The following is a 22828-nucleotide window of genomic DNA, read 5'->3' as shown; positions in this document are numbered from 1 at the left end:
CAAAGGTGTTAGCGTGTCTGCATAAATGAGAAGAATACGACTAAAAAAAAAAGGTTGCTTGGCCAGAATGTGGTGACACAAATTATTCTTATCGTGGCAGTCAGGGATTCTAAATTCTCTTGACATTTGCTGGAGATTGATGGTTGAATAATGTGGACAGAATTTAAATATTTACTTTTATCATAATGTAAAAAAAGAAAAAAAACTCAATTATTCTACATCCCTATAGCATTACACAAATAACACGATACAGAAGTCCTCAAACAGTTCCTGAAACAACATGGTTTGATGATGTCTGTATTCATGAAAAAGCTAATGAGATGTAATGACGGAGAATGCAGTTGGAGTTTGAATGCAGTCACCACATACTGTATCATGCAGGCAGTAACAACTAACAACAATTGGTTTTTAAACCTATTGGCAATTGTGCATTAAGTAAAGATATTGGACAGTTGTCATAACAATTCTGTCCTTATCTTACTTTAATTAAAAGTTGTTGATTTTTTCCAATTTCTATATTGCACAGACCAGAGATGGGCAACCTCTATCACAGCGGGGGCCACAAAATGGGGTGATTGTCTGATCCGAGGGCCACTTTATAAACGTTCATGAAGCATTTAGAATAATGACCAATCTGAGTATTAATACAGGAAATAACAAAGAGTTTTATCTGGAATATCTGCATTTCTGTTGGTTTGTCTGTTTATGGATCATTTTGTATATTTTTCTCTACATTTTTGTGAATTTTTGCTGTTTTGTATATGCTTTTTTTTGACATTTTTGTTGTCTTGTTATTTGTGTTTTTTTCTGTACCCTTACAGTATATGTTTTGTGGAGTCTTTTTCTGTAATTATGTATACTATTGAGGTTTCTATCACAGCGAAGGCCAAAAAAAGGGGTGATTGTCTGATCCGAGGGCCACTTTATCGACATTCATGAAACATTTAGAATAATGACCAATATGAGCATTAATTCAGGAAATAACAAATGGTTTCATCTGCATTTCTGTTGGTCTGTCTGTTTATGGATCATTTTGTATATTTTTCTCTGTTGTTTTGTATACGTTTCTGATATTTTTGTTGTTGTTTTGTTATCATTTGTGTGTTTTTCTGTAACCTTATGTGTTTTTTGGAGTCTCTGTCTGTATTTTTCTGTAATTGTGTTTGCTCTTGAAGTTTCTGTCACAGCGGGGGCCAAAAAAAGGGGTGATTGTCTGATCTGAAGGCATTTAGAATAATGACCAATCTGAGTATTCATACAGGAAATAACAAAGACTTTTATCTGCATTTCTGTTGGTTTGAATGTTTATGAAGTCATTTTGTATTATCTTCTCAAAATTTTTCTTGCTTTGTCATCCTTTTGTGTGTTTTTCTGTACCCTTATATGTTTTTTTGGAGTCTTGTTGTATACTTTTGAAGTTGCTGTTATCATTTTGTTTGTTGTTCTGTTATTTTTTTTGTTATCGTTTTGTCAATAGTTTTTTATTTTTTATTGCTGCTTTTTGTATTTATTTATTCATTTTTTTTTGCATTTTGTACATTTATCTGCACAAAATCAGATGAAGGGCCAAATGTGGCCCCCGGGCCACCAGTTTCCCATGCGTGTCCCAGACTAATAATAATTCTGCTGTAACAGCTTCTATCTAAAGTCACATAAAAGTTAACTGCCCTTGCCACAAGCATTGCGTGCTCCTGCTACCTCAGCAAATCCATGAAATCATTATTAGTGTGTATGTAAACATAAGGGTTATTACTTCATCACTTCATTTCCCTTTCCTGTGCCTTCCAGGATCTCGTCTCCGCCAGGAAGACTTCCCTCCCCGCATTGTGGAGCACCCCTCTGACCTCATTGTGTCCAAAGGGGAGCCAGCTACTCTCAACTGTAAAGCCGAGGGCCGCCCGGCCCCCACGGTGGAATGGTACAAAGATGGGGAGCGAGTGGAGACCGACCGTGACAATCCACGCTCCCACCGTATGCTCCTACCCAGCGGGTCACTCTTCTTCTTACGCATCGTCCATGGAAGACGGAGCAAACCTGATGATGGCAGCTACGTGTGTGTGGCCCGAAACTATCTGGGAGAGGCCGTAAGCCGCAACGCGTCACTGGAAGTAGCATGTAAGTCTGATTTTTCAGGGCATAAAGCTATAACTGGAGTCAAAGTAATCTTACTGTTGCGTGACGGTAAAAGGAGAAAAAATCGTCCTGCAGTGTGTGTTGTGCAAACAGGGTTGGGTTGCATTTATCAAGGGTCAAGTTTGTGTTAAAATAAGCAGAACATGTTGGTGCTTTTTAGCTACAGGATCTACATATACAATGTCATCTGTCATGATTTGTGCATCGTCACCTTTCCACTGAACCCACACGTGTGTTTGTGTTGTACTGTAAGTGTGCACTGTGCAGCATGTGTGCACATATGTGTGGAAATGTGTTTTCAGACTGGCGGTGAGACCTGTTTGGATGACCTGTTCTGGTAATATGCAGGCAGAGCTGTGAATGGCTCGAGGCTGGGAGGGAAGCGAAGGCAGCGTTTTTAACCTAGCTCACTACCTTTCACTGGTTAGACTGGGAAAGATGCAGCCAGCTTCCAGCCAGTTCTCTCCCTGTGTGGGAGAGAGAGAGCTGCTCTGGGCTATTCACATTTCCATTATGTGCTAAACTGTGTTGATTTCTTGCCATGAACAAGATACGCACGCACACACACACACACACACACACACACAGTGAAAGATATTCGAGCGTGCACTGCACACACGGAAACCCACACTGTCGTTTCCTGAAGTTTTTTGTGCTCTACCTGCAGATTGGGAATTTCACGGAAGCATTTTGCTTACATTTCATATATATCTATCTTCCTTATCCTTTTAATATTGCTTATTGCTTATTTCAAAATAGGCTTGTGTAAGAAATGTGAGATTTAATAACACAACGGCAATGTTACCCCAGCATGTTGAAATAAGAGAAAGAGCTGCTCAGCTCAGATTTATGGACTTCTTTGTGGTGTGGTGACTTTGATGATTTGTCAATGACTCTCTATTCGCCTTCAAGGGGAAATTGTGAAACATAAAATATATATATATATATCGGAATAAACCATAACCTGAACAGGAACTCAGCACAAGACTCACAATAATCTATTGGCTTTCTGGTGCACCACACTATTTGATGTTATATTGCTTTCTACATTAGACCATTGTCGTGTTTTTGTGGTGATTTTTCTTTTTCGTTTCAAAATAGAGCCGTTACCTGAAAAAAAAAAAAAACAAATACATGAAGAATTACTGCACCTTTGAGAAGCCATAAAAATGTATTTGTCAGGGAATAGACACATATAGGAAGATATATAGGGGTGCATTATGTTTCATCTGTTTATTATTCATTGGTGCTGTATCATCTTATTTGAGCCGCTGTGCATTCTAGCTGCACAGTTCAGTTTGAAGATGTATTCATTTAATGCAGACAACTTCTTATAATGTTGTGGAAAAAAGCAAAATGGCTGCTTTCTTAAACTCCTCGATTAAAAAGAAGCTTACTTTACAGACATAATAACAACACACAGAGAAAGCTCTTTGTTCCAACCAGCACTAGATACATTTTTTAACAAAATGACAAAGGATTTAAATGAAATGGTAGGTAAATGTTACATTAGCTAAATCCTATTATCTCTTAGTAAATGTGTAATGGGCTTTTATCATTCCTCCAGACCTGCTTTAATGTTCGCTAAAGTAATAAGAGCCAAGGAGGATGTTTCTGCATGATGTACAATAATTTATGTATAGTCTCTTTCCTTAACAGATAATAAATGGCTTGTGTTATAACATTTTTGGCTTTGTGTAGGCTGGAGCTGATTCTTCTTCAGCTAGTGGTTCTCTAACATTGTTTCACCTGAGGTATACAGTATTTTTTAATTTCCCAACATTCCCCTAACTCACATGTGTCAAACTCAAGGCCATGGAGCCAAAACCAGTCCTTTAGAACATCAAATTCGGTGCGCAGGATAAAATCGGAATCATAGAAAACATGAATTATTGTGTAAAAACACTAAGTAATTCAGTTGTAGATATCTCTGCCCTTCCAAATACATAAATTCAATGAATATTCACAGAATTTGCCAGGATGCGCAGTTTTCCAACACTTTTATCACATGATGGCAGTCATTTATAATTGTGAAGTTTTGAAAAAGAATAGTTTTTCTTTTCAAAATCCTGCAATTTTATTAAAATTATTTCACAAATTTTGCCAAAATTGGACACAAACTAGGGCTGGGCGGTATACCGGTTCATACCAAATATCGGTATATATATTTTGGTTATGACACTAATTTTCAATATACCGTCATATCGGTACATTTGATTACACAACTTTCGGAACGCTACGCTACGCCATGTTTCAGACTGGGCCCTTTTCAATGTTGCTTTTCTAAATAGGAAGGTAAACAGTAGCGCTCTGTTGTTAGTTGTGGTGTAAATCATATGTGTAAATGGATAAGAAAGACACGATTGAAAACAGCACTCGCGGACACAGAGGCACGGTTAGCTTAGCATGTTGGCAGTAATAGACAAAAAAAATAGCAAAGGATCGCAATTTGTAATTCCTGTTTCACGAAAATAAGTCCTGGTGGAGCTGCAAACAAAACGCTTCCTTATTCACCATAACAAACCACCACACCACTGAGTATGCTGCGTTTAAAGCTAGAAATCAAGCTAATGCTGAAGCTAAGCTAGCGCGGCAAAGAGCCATTGTGCTGCTGTTGCAAACTTGTATTCACTCATCATGACAGTAAAATCGACCATCTTAAGTCACTCTACTGCAGTAACTCCTCTCTCAACCTGTAGAAAATGCCGTAAACACCTGATTATGCTTAAAAAAAAAAAAAAAAATCAACCCGTCATATACCGTGAAACCATTAGAATTTTGAAGAATATCCTGATATACATTTTTGGTCATATCGCCCAGTAGCAGTGTGACGATATCTCGATACGGCGAGATATATCGCGATATTTTTTTGCACGATTATTATCGATATGCTCGCGCTTTCGATTTTTTAATTTTTTTTCTTTCTTTTTAAATTTATTTATTTTTTCAAAACCTTTTCTGATTTTTCACTAAAATGTGCAGGTAGGTCTTCACAGAAATGTTGTCACTGTTTGTTGATGTAACCAATATATTGTTTACTGGAATATTGCACTATAATGATGTCACTGGTAAGAAAGACCTTAATATTTCCAGAAAGCACTATTGGAGATACTTATTCATTTACATTGGTGTGATGACACTTAATTACAAAAAAATGTCGCACTAAAATAGTGTCACTGTTCATAGGAAACTTTTTCAATTTGTCTTTCAGAGATAGAAAATAAAAATGGTATTTTTTCACTTAATCTTTTTTTTTCTTGTTATGTCATAGATTATCGTAGATTGATTTCTGACCAAGATATCGATAATCGCAGTATCGTCATGTCGTGAGATAATCGCTATCGTGAGCTTTGTATCGCGTATCCTATCGTATCGTGAGGTACCCAGAGGTTCCCACCCCTACCGCCCAGCTCTAACACAACTTTACAGACAATTGGATATTGTCTGTAAAGTCTATTACATTACATATAATTTTAGGGCAGAATGATGTTAAAATTGCTTGTTTTGCCGCCTAAAATTTGCGGCACCCTCCAGATCAAACTGGTCCGAATTTGAACACCCCTGCCCTAACTAAACCTAACATTAAAACTCAACTTGATTTGCCCATTGATTTGTATTTTTTTTTCAACTACTGTATATCCTTAATAGTTTTTAACAACCACGGTGCCGTGCACATGAATGTGCTGTGCAAGATCACCAGGTCTGCAGTTTAAAACCAACCTTTGTTCAAAGATGTCATTGCAACCATCAATGCAGTTATAATTGGAGGGAGGGGGGATATGGGTTGCTGCTCACCTGCTAATGACGTTGGAAAATGTTGTGGGGTCAAAGCCAGTTATCCACACCCTAACTGGCTTGTGGCAGCCAAGCGTTTATAGCAGCTTTGTGAAGCAGAAATCCCCAAGAATGGCCCCCAATTAGGAAGATAGTCTTGGACTCGACTGTCATGAGACATGTTAATTTCACCCTACTCAATAAGTGTTGATGTAATCATGTTCAAGATTTGAACAAAAATACATGTTAAGTATGTATTTAGTCATGGTTCTTCAAAAGTGGATGCTTACTTTGTTTCAGTAGGTAAGGAGTAGCATTACCATTACTTGTGTTATATGCCCCAGGAAGTGTCTAGTCTTGTTTGTGGAATGCAGGATATCATGATTGCAGAAATACTGACTGGAATCAGGTGAATTTGCATGACTGTAGCCATAGATTTCTGCAAAGCTCCAGGTAGATATAGAAAGTGGCCAGATATTAGCACTGCGGGGATAGTCTGATAGCAAGTCTGGCTCAAAATAGCGTGAGTCCACATACAGTCTCAAATTTTCTAATGGACTGTAGCATTGCGTCTCAACCAGTGGCTCAGAAAATAAAGCTAACAAGAGGGGAGCTACTCTCGAGGGTACATTTGTGTTGTACAAGCTCAATTTTGGTGGTCCGTCATGCATTATGTGAGCGTCAGTCTGACTGAAATTTGAAAAGGCATTATTCACTCTGTGTGACAGGAAACACTTGAGTGGTTAGAGATGACAGGAAAGCTTAAATTATGTAAATTATGCAGATACGCATTAAAAATCTACAGCTGGCAGCCCAGACCAGAAAGAAAAATCACCTCTTAACATTTGTATTTCCTGAAACGATTCCACATTACGACATATAGCCTGGCAGAGCATTTAACATCCAATAAATAGAAGTAACCATTAATAAGGATTACATTTTAGCAGGTCATATCAACAACAAAATGACATTTGTTTTCTTTTCTAACAGGTTTTACCATCTTAGACAGACTGATAGACAGACAGACTGATTAATTTACCTAATTCATCCAAAGATAGTTAAATATTTCACATAAGTAATTCACAATGAGTAACATTTGGTTGGAAATTGATGCAAAAATCGCATAATTTATAGTTTTGTTTTTTTTTTTTTTTTTTTGAATTTGAACCAAATTACAAAAAAAAAAGGTTTTCATTGGGCATCATTTCAGAGACAAATACCTTCTTGCTGTCTCAAAGGAAGAATGATGTTAACATTAGACAAGCCATGTCTCAAATTATAGTCCACAATACATAGTCATGAATCACCCCTGTTGGTCCCGCCCCTTTTAAAAGACTAGCATCTATGGATTTGACTCAGTTCTATTGGGTTGGTTTCTCAATGAATCTGACCAGGAATCTGTATTTCATTGCGATCTTTTGAAAAAATGGGGGTACCCATTTACCTTTTGACTTACTGTACCATTGTTCAATGGGGTAAAAAAAAATCTTCCAAGCCTTTAAAGAGTAACTAAACTCCAAACCACTTTTTTTCTTCCACAAACAAATTTATTTTGCTACCTCTGAGGCCGGTTCTGCTGGAGATTTCTTCCTGTTAAAGGGGAGTTTTTTTCTCCCCACTGTAGCTGATGCATGTTCATGTGGATTTGTTGTTTTTTTTCTTTTTTCTTAAAAATTTTGATTGCACTTCAAGGTGACTATTGTTGTAATTTGAGCTATATAAATAAAGTTGAATTGAATCGAATTGAATTATTTGGGTATGAAGTACCCCGCGACCCTGAAATAGGACAAAGCAGGTCTGAAAATGGATGAACGAATGGTTATGAAATAGTGTTATTGATTGAGAGTCTAACTCTTGACATTGTAGTCAAAAAATATTTGGGATATTGCTTTTCTAAAATGTAGATCTTACTGGTTGAAACCATGGCTATTACAATCAAATTTTGCTGTTGTCTGAGACTGGCGGTTCGTGAGATTTTGGTGGCTTCTTTACATCACAAACCACCACTGTTGGCCCCGCCCTTTTTATAAAAACTAGCACCTGAGGCGAGTAGGTTGGATTGAGAGAATTGTGAATAGAGAGGTATAGCAACTGTTGAGTAGGTAGTTAGCTTAGCAAAGCATCGATTGTCCTTTGGATACTTTGTAGCATAGGCATGTTTTAACTACTTCAGGTGCTCCGCCCATAATCAAGGCAATTATTTTCAATTTCCAGGCCTAGACGTACATCAGCCTAAACCTCAGTGTTTAGTTACTCTTTAAGGTTAGATTACTTTGATTAATGTACATGAATAGTATAATGAGTCGGAGTATCCAACCAGAGAACAGCAAATTATGCACAGAAAGAGCGGATCAAGGTTCGACTGCTTCACGAGCTTAATATCCCCCGTCACAAAGTGTGGAAGGGGGATATAGGTTTGAGTACCGTTTGTCCGTCTGTCCGTCCGCATTAAAGGGGACAGCTTTTCTCAGAAACTGTTTAAGATAGGAAAACTAAATTTGGTGTGTGGCTTCAGGGTATCAATACCTTGATGGAGTCCGAAAATGAGAAGCGCGCAGATATTTTTCTCGGAGTTATTGCCCTTGTTCCGTTTTTTGGACTCTATTCGAGGTATCTGCAAAGGGGACAGCTTTTCTCAGAAACCGGTTAAGACAGGATTACCAAATTTGTTGTGTGACTTTAGGATATCAATACCTTGATGGAGTTCGAAAATTAGAAGCCTGCAATTATTTTTTTCCTGAGTTATTGCCCTTGTTTCGTTTTTTGGACTCTGTTTGAGGTATCTTCAAAAGGGACAGCTTTTCTCAGAAACCGTTTAACATAGGATAACCAAATTTGACGTGTGGCTTCAGGGTATCAATCCCTCAATGGAGTTAGAAAATGAGAAGTGTGCAATTATTTTTTCCGAAGTCATTGACCTTAATTCTTTACTCTGTTCAAGGTATCTTCAAAGGGGACAGCTTTACTTACAAACCGTTTAAGATAGTTAGTAATTTTATATTCTGATGTGATAATCTTTACTTATGTATACATCTAAGTTCTTAGATTTAGGGCATTTAGGAAAATATTGTGAGTTATAATGACAACCAATCTGGCAGGGATGTCGTTGACTATGTCTTCTTGTTGTGTTTATTGTGACTCCTACTGCCAGCGTTTAATTCCATTTCCACCTCAATGTATGTCACCTGCTGCCAATAGGTATGACGTCTGTTGTCCAACCACAGTCACTTTCAAAAAAATATCCTACTGCAGGTGGGTACCGAGGCTGAGTGCTACTTCTTACCACCATTTGACTGGCACTAATGAGTGGAGTGAGTGGATGTTGATGGAATTCAAACGGCATCCTCAAACTATTAGGAATGGAAAGTAAGCCCTAAACAGTGATGCGTTAAATGGTTGTGTAGGCAGAGCGACAACGGATGCAAGGGTGTTTATTAGCCTGGAACTCAAGAACAAGATGAGAGGCCCTTTTGTTGACTGCGCAAAGAGAATTAGAAGTATCGTCACTCAGGCAGACAATCTTCAATTAAATCTTCCTGGTCTGAGACAACCAGCACACTAAGCAGTCACAATACCAGATAAATCCAAGGTCTGCACTGGATTTGTTAGTGCTTTCTATAGTGATTCTTTCCGATTGAATTGTAAACAGAATGGACATTTATTTCTAGTTTTAACCAAAAATAAATCAAATGAAGCTTTTGAATAATTATTTTGTGAAGTCTGAGCCATGGTTTACAATAAACATCCTGCAATTTATTACACTTCAAACATATTTTTCAAGCTGCTGTTGCTGCTTAATATGCCAAATAAAAGTTTGTGGCAGAAACACAATTTCTAGAAACAAGTTGGAAGCCAGATAGTAGGATGGATGTTTGAGGATTTTTCATAGTTAAGTCAAAATATTCTGAAGAACCTGAGCCTATTCATCACAGAAACATTCCGTTTACATTTTAAAATATTGCTGTAATAAACTGTAGTATTTAGTTTAGCCCCCAAGTCCAACTTTCACAGTTTCTAAAGGCAATTATGAATTCAGGATTGAGATACAGTATATGTATTAAAAAGGTTTCAGGGTCTGTTATCAGTGTAATAGTTTAGACAGCAGACGGACAAAAAGACATCTGAATCCATTCAGTTGACCATCATAGTCAACAACTTGGCAAAGTACCAGAAAAAAGAACAACTTGACTTTGTCCGAGTGAACACTCCTTCAGTCTGATTACTATTTTGATCTCCAGACAGGCGTGTAAAACTTTTCATGTTAATTAGGAACTTGCGTTATCTTTGGCCACCAGCAATATTTGTTTCTTCACTTGGCAAAGGTTACTCTCAGCAAAAATGTCAGCAAAAATGTCCGTCAGATAAGAATATGTAATCAAAGTAAACAATTACTTTGATTAAGACACACTGGGCAGCGATAGCAAAGATAATTAGACCTGGGGCCTGATTTTTAAAATCAGGGTTAATTTTCTCTCACTCATTTTTACATAGTTCTCTTGTTTGATAAAGAGCAAAACCATGACACATGTAGGAGGCTGCACCGGTTCTATCCAGGGATCAGAAAGCTAACACTTAGAAGTAACATATTTTAATATTGCTAGTAGGGCTGTGGTAAAAGATTATTTTTTAAACGTTTCATGTAGCAATTATTTTTTCGATGCATTGATTAATCTCACGATTAATTTTTCCAGTTCGATTCGATTACCGATTATCTCTCCATTAATTGACTAAAAGTGATTTATACATATATGAATTGTAATATATGTTTATTGCTCTTCAACTCAATATTCCAAAATAAAGTTCAAGTAACAGTATAAAAGGTAGTGGGAGTCGACAGCCTGTCAAGGTGTCCTTCCTGAACCAACAGAGGTGTGTGTGCGTGCGCGCGTGCGCTGATGTCACGGCGGGTGTTTCTTCCTTGTCCCGTCGACACACTGCCATCCGGTCACACCCAGGTAAGAGGACGAGGGTTACGGGGAACAGCTACCTTCGACGAACGAGTGCATGCCTTCACTGCCTTGCATTTTTGAAACTCGGAGGAGCCACTCGCGTTAGTTATTCTCCGGCGCCGCCATCTTTGTTTTGGTCGGACATATTTTGCGTTGACGTATTTTTTTTGCATTGACATCATCGATCACGTCGACGCGTTGTCCCGGCCCTAATTGCTAGTCTTCTGGAATCCTTTCATTGTGACTTAGTAGGGTGTTGTTTTTGTTGCATATGATACTCATTACTGCATTGCTATGCGTTCTTTAACATCACATGGAAGGAATCATTTCATCGCGTCTTTATATTTGTGCCGATTCAACACTAGTAGTTAATTGGAAGTGTATATTTACCCCTCCAATCAGCTCTGGAGATTCATAGCTGTGGTTTATGTTTTTACCTCCGACAAGGAGGGATATATTGTTTTTTCACCAGCGTTTGTTTATCTGTCACTGTCAGCAGGATCAAACCAAAATTATTTAAATGTAACCCAAAATAGACCGTATGCAATGGAAGATTCCATTACATTTTGGAGGGGATCCGCATCAACATACTTGATTCTGGATCAGTTTTCAAAAATCCTAAAAAAAAAAATACCCTCTCGTCGAAATTTCAGATCATTCATATATTTGTTAATAATTGAACAATCTTTACTAAATTTGACTCAGTTATGTCAGGTTTGTTCCTTATTTACCCCACAAACTTTCGTCCAGATTGGGTGTCCATGAATTTGGACCTACTGTGTTGTTGTTAATGGAGATAGAAATCTGTTCCAAGCCTTCAAAGTGTGAAGTGCTCTTGGCAGAGGTTTGCACTGTCTGAGTGCTCTTATTCCTTTTGTTTTCATACTATACGTTTCAAGTGAGCCATTTTAACAGTTATAACTTTCATTTATTTTTCTAGTATTATGTGTAGTGGCCTTTTCATTGAAAGCGTTATTTTAGATGTAATTTTCCTTTAAGCATGAATATCCCTCAGTTCATCCATCCATGTACCCCCTTATGTCCAACTACCACATTTTGCTCAGAATACTATGAAAAAACAACTTTAGATCATAATGATGGAATGAATGAGTGATAACACACATTTTAAAGAATCTCGTTTTGTAAATAAGTGGAAAGAAACGGTATTTAGTGTCTCATGAATAGGTTTATTTTGATAGTTTTTATCATTTATGATCATCTCGCTCCTGATGTGGGACCAGGAGAATGATTCTTGTTTTTTCAGTTAGTGTTCTAATCAGTATCATTTCTATCATCATTTTGTGTGTTATCTGTGTCAACGTGTGTGTTTCTGGTTTCATTTTGTGTATTTTGTTTTTGTGTGTGGTTGGTATTATTTAAATTATTCCATCTCAGTCTGTTTCCTATGTCATTTTGAATGTTTCTCTGTTATGTTTGTGTAATTTGTAGCAATGTGTCTTTGTTGTCGTTTTGTGTGTTGCTGGTAATAGTAAATTTTGCAGATTTTGTTGTTGGTTGTCTGTTCTTTTTATTATTCAGTATTTTTTTCTATTATTTGATGTTTTTATTGTCGTTTTGTGAATTGCTGGTAAAATTTAGTAGTATTATCATTTTGAACTAAAGAAATGAACATTATAAAACCCCATATTTTTAATGCTTTCATTTGTTAATTTTCCTTCTCTCTCTCTCTCTTAGGTACCCCCTGTAGTGCCATTGCGTACCCCTAGGTGTACACATGTACCATAACTTGAGAACTGTGGTTGAACGAAAACAACTTCACTCATCATCATTATTATCTATATAATATTTATTCCAATTATCGGAATACAGATATACATTTGTTTCGTAGTATTTTTAATTCATTATTTTTTTTTATTATTTTAATATCTCACTCAAACAAACATGTTAAGTGGTGGGGCGGCGCCCTAGCGCCCTCTATTGGCCAGCCGCCACTGGTTCTGAGGCAGTCCCTTAGTGATTTTGGATGAGTGAATTTGTTGGCTACTTTACAAGGTCTGTTGTGGTTTCAGGAGCCCTCCCTTACCTGTATTCTTCTGCCGAGCTTCACTTAAGACTCATTTAGTACATTTTGGTGCCAACCAAAATGTTCAATTTTCTGCACAAAACAATGGTTGCACAGCCACACATTTCAGATGCCAATACTCAGTCTTCACATTTGAAGAAAAACACAAAAATATTTAAAAAAAAAAAAAAAAAAGGTAATATATCTTTATTTACAATTCAAATATTTATTTTTCAAATGAGGGTATAAGTACGCTCAAGGTACAAGAAGTCATTCCAGGGAGTAGGTGAGAGCTGAACAAAAGATGGAAATAAAAGGGGCCAGAAAAGGTGTAGTAAGGGGAACTTTTGGTAAAAAAAATAAATCCTATTTCACAGTGGAGTGTCCACATAAAAAGCTTCAGTAGCACAGATTCCAAGGGTAAACCGCAGTATGATACGTTAGCAGTATACCAAAGCTCGGGCTGAATATATCTTTGACGAGGTAGTTATTATTACACAGGAAAGGGAATTGCTTCAGATGCTTTCTCTATGCAGTGCCAGCATCTTTGTGTTACTAGACAGCCTGTAATCAAACCTTCGTTCCGAGCGTCTTTAAGCATAAAACACCAAACATAATAAATAAATAAGTGACCCAAATGTGCCATTAAACGTTCTGTTTTAAAATGAAAATAACATATTATTGGCCCTGTGAGGAATTAGAGGGAGTGTGTTGCTTTGTGTCTTGATTGAACTGGAATAGGCTTCAATCCCATTATCGTGACCAGTATAACTGTATAAAGAAGATAGATGAATTGGGTTGTGTGTTGGCTGTTCTGTAGTACGGAAGAAGACTGTCAGTTTTTTTTTTTAATTTGATGAATTTACTTGGTTAGGCACACAACCCTTGAAAGGTAAGGATAAGGTTTGTTTTTGTGAAGCTTAATTCTTTAAGGATCGTCTTTCGTAAATGTGTTGAAGGCGTATCCTATATTATTATCATCAGTGGATTTTTATATTACATTTCCTGCAGTCAGATATGTTTTTCTCTGATTTAAATTGGTCTTAACAGCAAATGCAGAGGTGGCCAATCCATTCAAGCAAAACTAAATGATGCATATTTTTTGGCTGAAGACGGTAAGACGAGGGACTAGCATCTGGTGCTAACTGGACCATGCTCACTCCTTGGAGGTCTGTGCATTACGAGATTTAGTAAGTTAGCTAAGGGCTAGCATCTGGTGTTAATTGGACCATGCAAACACCTTTAAGAGCTCTGGTGCACTTTTTTACAGTTGGTTGGAAGAAACATATGCCTGGCATGAAGGAGTGCACTAACTCTAACTAATGTGGAGCAACTTAGGCGTGTTGTCTCCGTTAATAACAACTTTGTTTCTGTTTATAGATAGATAGATAGATAGATAGATAGATAGATAGATAGATAGATAGATAGATAGTAGGGATGTGAATCTTTGGGTGTCTCACGATTTGATTCCAATTTTTAGAGTCACGAGTCGATTCAAAATCGATTCTCGTTTTAACCGATTCTCGTTTTAACCAATTCTCGTTTTACCCGATTCTTGTTTTAACCGATTTTCAATTCAAACAATTCTCGATCCAAAAATGTATACAATGCATAGTGTGTTAAGGCAAGTTATGGCATCAAAACAATACAGTTTGTATAAGATAATTTTGAATAAAGTGATTCCAATGATGTAATTACACAAAAACAAACCTAAAACAAAAGGTGACATTTATTCATGCTAAACAAATAAACACACACACACACACACACACACACACACACACACACACACACACACACACACACACTCCTTGTGCTGTCCATGTAATACGCTGTAAGTTGGGATTGTGTCACTGTAAAGGTCTAGGTCAGTTTCTGTGTTTTGACCTAACACTGTTGCTGTATTAGTCGGAAGTCGCCATCTTGAAAGCACATGGCTATACTAGTCTCTACTAAGTTCTTGTATTTTGAAGTGTACTGTTTGATAACACTCCTAAGACTGTGTTTGTGAAAGTTAAGCATAAACAGTGTGTTATATAAATCACAGCTGATCGCGGTAAATGTTAGCATGAGCATATACATGGATTCTCCCATAGGCGTTAGCATAAAGCTAGCAGACTTTTTGTATAGTGGTATTTTCTTTTTATGAGATCACTAATATGTATTTGTATGTTCAGTTTACAATGTTTCCTGAGTAAAGACTCTAAGCGGATCTACTGAATCAGAGTTTTTCTTGGAAAAAAAATAAAACATTTTACTTTATGAATCGATTCAGAATTGTAGATGAGATTTTGAAGTCATTTTGTGCATTTTTGTTGTTGTTTTAGGTTTATAGATTACCTGCATATTTGTCGTTGTCCTTTACTGTCATTATGTGTGTTTTTGGAGTCATTTTGTGCATTTACTTTGAGGGTTGCACAAATGTAGACCAAGTGGCCCCTGGGCTGCCACTTGCACCCATATCTGGTTTAGGGTATATACAGTATATTAACAATTTGTGCATAGGAACATTAGAATATATATATATATATATGGCTTCTTGTAAATGACTTTCCGTGCTCTCCCCTGGATTTAATTTGTCACATAATGTAGCCCAATCATTTTCAGTATGTAACATCACCGGATGATTCATTACACGCTGCTGTCAACGTTTCAAGGTGGTATACTGAGATGCCATCCACTGTGCATCATTGACCATAATTTAATGCAGTCCTGTTCCAACATTTGAATTTGAAATATGCCCATACATCTCTTTTTAGATGAGTTGGCGCTGGCTTAAGCTACTCCATTAGCAGACCTTGAATGAGGCCTTCGCACGATCACAAATATAGCTATAACTTATAGCAGCTGTCATGTGAGGAAGCTGAGGTTCAGAGAGCATCACACATTTTTTATTTTTTTTTTTATTTTATGCAGTAATGGATCAAGATTTTATTCATTCATCTTCCGACACGCATTTTCCTGTTCAGGGTCGCGGGGGTTAGCCAGTGCTTTAGCACTCAAAGGGTGCGGCGGGGGGGGGGTACACCCTGGACAGGACGCCAGTTAATCACAAAGATTGGGAAATTAAATGTAGTATAGAGTATAAACACATTTGGGATATTTATATGATCTTAAGTAAACTAATTTGTCTGCACGAGATACTTTTATTGTGTATTTATGTGGGCCATAGCTCATTATTGCCTCTTCTCTGGGAAACAATAATGATCCATAACTGTAGCTGTGTAGTGATTGATTTGTATTTTCTGCACAAATGTGGGTCGAGGGCATTTTTACACACATTCACTAATGAAAAATAAGGAATGGCATAAATTCAATGCAGTAGTCGTGCAAAATCTATTATACATTTCTGTATGTCAAACAGCACTGGAAGCTATTTATTGTCCTGAAAAATCAAGCTTTTTATGGTGTCATGCTGCTAATTTGAGTATGCTTATTCATTGCCTAAAGTGGTCTCCAGTCTGGTTGGATGGTGATGAGAGTGAGGAACATCACCAAGCACCCTTTGGGGCTCCGTACTGGTATATTATTCATGTGACCCAACATTTCACTCGATCTAGGCCAAAGTGCTGTTATGAATGTAAGTTGCGAGGAGGATGTCCGCACTTTCATTGATTCACCCACTATGCATCAGTCAACAGCTCCATCCATGCACCCTATCCTCTGATTCACAAGAAACGATGCGTGTGAGAAAGAGAGTAGCGACTAAAGTGACATCAGACTTCCCACCATACACCTCAGCGAGTAAAAAGCGATGGAAATATCCGGAAGCTTGATTAATTTATGAAATCTACTGTCTTTCTTTTCTTCTAACCTCTTTCCTTTTACTTTATACCTATGTCGGGCTTTTTCATGCTGCATGCTCTACAGAGGACAAAGTAAGGTCTATTAGGCTTTTTTGTGACTTCCTTCTAGATTAGCAAATCCACAAAGGGCTGTTACTTAATGTGCCCCCTATTCTTTTCTTCTCTAAGGTGTACTTAAGCAGCAACTATCTGTCCCATTCAATCTGATTTATTTGCTTCGACAGAGAACTAGCCAAGTTAATACATTTTTTGTATCCCATAAGAAAAAGTCAATGTTTTTCTAATGGTAATTTACCCTTTTCATCGCTAGATACAGTGGTACTAAATTAACATAATGTAGAAGGCTGTTTTTCATTCGTTATTTCATTGGATTTTGTTGTATCATTCCATTGTTTACAGCACTAGTACATACAGTACAACATCAATTACTGGTTGTTAATAAAACCCCCACATAACTCATAACAAATGTCATTCTATTGGCTTTCTGAAAAAAACATTTTGTTAGTAGTTGGTAGGATAATTCAATCATCCAAGCAAAGCTATTGCTATTATTTTTTACTTTATTGCTTAAGTTTACATTATCTTTTTTTCTTCATGCTCTTCTCATTCTTCTCTTCCTTGTTAGGGCCCGAGCACATTGGTGCATAGGACTCACAATTTTATTATTGTTATTATTTTATTTAAGGCGAAAGCATTGCATTTTTGAGGGCCTAAACACGATCAAAAACTCGTGAAAATTTGAACGCATAATAGGACTGGCAAAATGACTCAATGGCGCCCCCTTTAAAACTCTCTACAGCGATGATGTCAGAATTCTAGTGTACTGAAGAATTATTACTTCAGTACACTGAGGATTTCCCTGATCTGGGTAAGTACTGTTATTTCTTTCTAGCACACAACCACAAACACACATTCCCAAAGAACAATGTAACCCTATTGTGTAATGATTTACATCTGTTTTATACCCACGCAGAAACAAATCGAGCACCTCCAGTTACGGTTTAACCCAACCGTCATTCATAGTCATAGCAGGAAAGTTTGTGATAGAGTTTTTCAAAATGGTCAGCTACGTCTCAACACACACAAAATTTCTGCCACGCCCTGACATGCAACACACCTCAGCGTGCGCAACGTCCCGACATGCGTGTGGTTGCGAGGGCTCATTCATTGCTGCAATTCTTCTTGTTACAACTGCCAAAAAGGTAAAATTGTAACTTAATTGATCGTGATTTTTTTTTTTTTTTTAACCAGATACACCTATGAAAAATTCCATTAAGTTTTGGAAGGAATCCAGATCAATTTACCGATTTTGCATCAGTTTCAAAAATGTAAAAATCTGCCTCTCATTATTGGCAAAATTAAAAAAAAGAAATTGTCGGTTTGGTTATATTGAATTGATACTTAAATTACCCCACCTAGTTTTATCTATTTCAAATTGCACTTTTAATTGTAATTTAATTTATTTTTTATTTTTTAAACGGGACTGCCTATATACCTTTGGACATACTGCATTGTTATTAATGGGGATAGAAATTTCTTCCAAGCCTTATAAGTGTGATTTATCATGGTACCATGATCAGAATCTCTGATCCAGATAAAGAATATATTTACGCTCTCTGTGTGCTCTTGTTTTTCCATGTTGTTTTCTGTCATTTTGTACCACACCAAATATGTTTTATTTCTGAATTCTTGGATAGTTCTAACCTTTAAGACAACTAATACTTTTAGATTTAGTAATTACCTATAAGGTTCACTTCTTATTCAGTTTCTTGCAGCACTTTCTCATCCCCACCATAGTTGTCTACTTATTTGAATTTTATGAGCCACAGAACTACTAGATTTAGCTTTTGGGTGTGCATATTTAAAAAAAAAAAAAAAAAAACTCTTTTTAGCTTTTTCGACTGGCATTGTGATAATTGCTTTACAGATTTTGTATATGTCTATACTGCAAGGTTCTATACGAATGCGGCAAAAATCCCCATATCCAAATTAATAGTGATAGGAAGCCCCTGCTACAGGAGCTACAGGAGCCTATGACAGCTTAACTTCAAACTTTAAGACACTTTTGCAATGGTTTACAATAAGTGATGGCATGCCGTGTAATTACTTTTTTGTAGAACTTAAACGTTTAATTCGGAAGGCTCTCCTGTGTCCTATACTGCGATAGAGGAAAAGAGGCTTTGTAGAGTGGATTGGGTGTAAATGGATTGTACTCACAACAAGGTACGGTGGACATTTCACAGAAGCCAAAACACTTTGCAATTTTTACCTTGTACTTTATTGCCCTTGAAGTTACCACTTCACTCAACAGCCATGTGCAAGAAGCAGCAAAAAATAACACGTTTGGCTGACAAAAATAAGAGTTGTAAGGTTTGCTTTGTACAATCCAAGATGTAATATCAATTCTGTGATTGAGGGTGTTTCTAAACTAAACATTTAATGCAGAAACTCCCATTGTATAAATACAACCGCACCCCTGCTTGTAGTATGACAACGCAGCGCTGGGTGATATAGACCAAAACTCATATCTCAATTTTTTTTTTCTAAAAATGGTGATATAGGATATAAATCTTAATAATTTTAATTCAAATAAAGTCTGACCAGAAAGACAAAATGCCACAGAGGCACATTTATTAACAAACAGTTGCACAAAATATGCCATTTTTGGCATAGGAACAGGAACTGCATGTGAGTGAGTTCTTTAGTGAAAAAAAAAAAAATTATATATATATATATATATATATATATATATCATTATGCAATATTGTAATTTTCTTTATCACCAAAATGGAAAATGCTATATATCTTGAATCTCAATATCTCACCCAGCCCAACACCACATTAGTTAGTGGGTTAGTTTGTTGCCACGCTCCAGTGGGTAATGTGCACTAGTCCATTGCTCCATTGCTGCAGATGTTGTCCATGCGGGGACATGAACCAAGGAGTGACCAGCAGAGCTCAACATGCTGAGGCTCGGACAGTGCGTTCCAGAACAGATGTTTCCGTTCTTTGTGCGTTTGTCATTTATGCTTTAATCTGGTCATTGAAGGGCATTAGAGTCTATAGGAGTCAAAGGGGAAAGATGTGGCATGCATGGCAACCCCAGCTGTCGACGCCCTTGCAAAGACCACCCCCCCCCACACCCTCTGTAAATCCTAAATTCAAAGGCCTCCAGATTTACATTCAAGGACACACAGAAAACTAAATCCTGCACATTTTGTAATTGGCTCAGAATTAGGGCACATGGTGTATTGTTGAACCTGTGGAGATTATGTGTTATGCTTGAATCTGTGGAGATTATGCAGCGCTGGGATATTATGCCTCCATTTTCTCTGATTGCCTCTTTGTATTTTTTTCCTCTGCCTTCCTCATTGGTGAATATTCCACTCATTTCATCCTATTTTTGCTCTACTCAGTAATGTTGTATCTCATTTTTATTTCACTTTCCTCTCAATTCCATTCTGTTCTTTTCACCCTCCTTCTCTCTACTCCTGCTACACTCTTGATTTCCCCATCTTCACCTCTACCCCCCACTCCCTTTTCTCTGTTCCCTCTCCTTAGGGCCTCTGGCTGTCTCCCCACAAGTGATGTTCTCCTGGCCAGATGATGCATGCATATCTCTTGTGTCTCCTTGATGCTAACTCACGTCGACGTTTGCACGGCATTGTGGGATTCTGCTCTCGGTCATATTTCATGTAATGATGAAAATGATGATGGTGATGAGGAATCGAGGGGAAGGGGGGGTGTGTTTCTATTTTCTGCCCATGTCTTTACTTCAATACCAATCAATGTAGCGAGACATTAGAGGAGATGATGGGATGATGCTGAAGTGTAGCGGGGTCTAACAAGTTTTGAGTTTAATTTCTAAAACATTGCTAACCAAGTTAGTATATACAGTAAAGACGTTTCTTTTTGTGTGATTTGTGTGCACATTTTCCAGTAGTCTGAAAATCCAGATTTCCAAGTTGTCATGAAGGTAGCATTACTTCTCCTTGAGTTATTGTTTCGTTTCAAGATATTTGCACACCCCAACCGCTCTACCCCCCTACGCTAAACACGTGGTCGCGATTGTAGCCTGATGCATCGTATCCAATCCCTTTAATGCTACTGGTGAAAATGATTATCATTAGTTTATTGAGAAACAGTTAAGTTTACTCTTGCGCAGAATTTAAAGGAGCACAGGAACTACAAATCATCCTTTATCCAGCATTAGTAGAACAATTGCTCTGTAGCTAAAACAGTGAGAAGAGGGTTTCATTATTGGATGAGTCACAAAGTCAGGGCAGGTTTTGGTTCTTCCTGCTGTTTCTCCCCCGTGTATACAGTATGCATGGTGCAATATTGTGTGTTTGTGTCAGAAAGAGGCAGGTGGCTGTGTGCAGTATGCAAAGCTGTGTCAGTGGATATATAGCATCTCTGGAAAAGGAGATTTTTTTCCCCCAGTCTTCGCTACACCCTAATTAAGCTGCTTAAAGCTGCTAGGCCTGTCTTCGCCACTGTTTTCACAAATCAGAAAAGCCAGGCGGCTCTGAATACAGCCAGGATTTTCTCCATGGATGCTGGTGGAAAATCGCTCCAGCCTCTAGAGCTGACAGCTTTCTGTCAGTGTGTGCAAAATTGCATATAGAGTAGAGACAAACATGCAGCTCATAATTTTTTGGTGATGGTTGCTGAATGGGAGGAAGGCGGATATCACTGGGGGGTCATAAAGCCCCACCATCTACCAGGCTATTGGATTATATTGCCTCCCTGAATCCACTCCCTGTTTATGACAGACACCTCCATAGCTAACATATGAAGCAATTTATGGTCACTTGTGTTCCGTTAGCCTTGCCCCAGGCTGGTTTTGATCTTGTTATTCAATGATAAAAAGGGGGCAAAGGGGGATTGCTTGTGTGTGTGTGTGTTTTGTTGGGGGCAACAGACTGTACTCTAATCTTTATTGGTTGAGAGCAGCAGCATTATTTAGGGCTACAATCCCACAATTTTAAATGTCTCCCTGCTCAAACACACCTGGTTCTTATAAAGAGACACCAACGAGGCAATCCTTAGAACTACTGGTACATTATTTAGATTTTGGTGCAGGGAGACTTCTAAAACCTGCATAGTCATAGCCCTTTTGATTTGGACCCTTGGTCTATAATCTGATCATTACATTTAGAATGCAGTACAATATCTATAAGGAACTATTTTTAAACAATAAAATGTGTTACTTCAGTGCTAATAACTGTTAAGCATGAGTGCAACACATGAAGTATGTCAGACCTATGGTATCTGACATAGTTTTTCAAAGCAAGTGTTTTAAGAAATAAGTATATGTTTAAAAAATGTCTTGATAAGTTGGGTCAAAATGAAAATTCAACTATACGTGTTCTTTAGACTGAGTATTTTGACATTTTTTAAATTGAATATTTTTTGAGACATAGAAGTAAAGATCTATCTATAAAATAAAAAAAGGCGTGTGTGTGCACGCGTGCGTGTGTGTGGAGCAAATTTCTCCCCGACGCGACCTGAAACTTAGTCAATGGGTTCCAAATACCTCCAAGTGTGTGCACCTGTTATTTTGGAGTAATTTGGTGTTGCAAAACGTTCAAAATGTTAATTTTAAGATTACGGCTCTCTCAATAATGAGGTATTGAGCGCGCTACTTCCAGGTTCGGGTTCATGACGTCACTGTGTCGCAGTTTGTTTGGGTTAAAAAAAAAAAAAGAAGTCAATATTAAAAACGTTTTTGTACTGATAAAAGTTATTTAAGTTAATATTTCATGGTTATTTAGAATTATCCACGTGATCCCAAACTTTTAAAAAAAAAATACACTTCCTTTTCTGTTTCCATCTCTGTGCCTGCCATGCTTTTGTTGCCTCTCAAAAGTGGGAGCTCTCTGAATAAATCATTTGAAACCGTCAGCTACTGGTGTCTTTTAGCGACAAGTTTCCCATTGTTTAAACCTCATTACTGTCCGTGTCATTGCTCACTAACGCGCTGTTTCACTAGAGTCGGTATTGAACTCAACCCGTTCAATACTCCATCTGGAAAACTGTAGATTCTCGGTGGTGCCGCGCATGGAAGTTAAGCTCTGATCACTTGGTTCAAAGGTAAACAATGATTTTTTTAAAAAAGACAGCTTTTATTTACTTACTCG

At 37.5% G+C, this 22828-nt stretch overlaps 1 protein-coding gene across 2 annotated transcripts in view; it reads left to right on the top strand.

Annotated features, from left to right (window-relative positions):
* The window catches only part of LOC114475608 (roundabout homolog 2-like), a 111517-nt gene that overhangs the window by 4143 nt on the left and 84546 nt on the right, over positions 1-22828 (top strand). For both annotated transcript variants that reach the window (XM_028466575.1, XM_028466574.1), the window contains exon 2: positions 1789-2115. In XM_028466575.1, the coding sequence (XP_028322376.1) occupies positions 1789-2115 (327 nt within the window). The remainder of the gene's footprint in view (positions 1-1788; positions 2116-22828) is intronic.

This window comes from Gouania willdenowi, chromosome 14 (genome assembly GCF_900634775.1).
Source record: "Gouania willdenowi chromosome 14, fGouWil2.1, whole genome shotgun sequence".
NCBI classification, from domain to species: domain Eukaryota; kingdom Metazoa; phylum Chordata; class Actinopteri; order Blenniiformes; family Gobiesocidae; genus Gouania; species Gouania willdenowi.
This window is presented reverse-complemented; position numbering and strand designations above follow the sequence as displayed.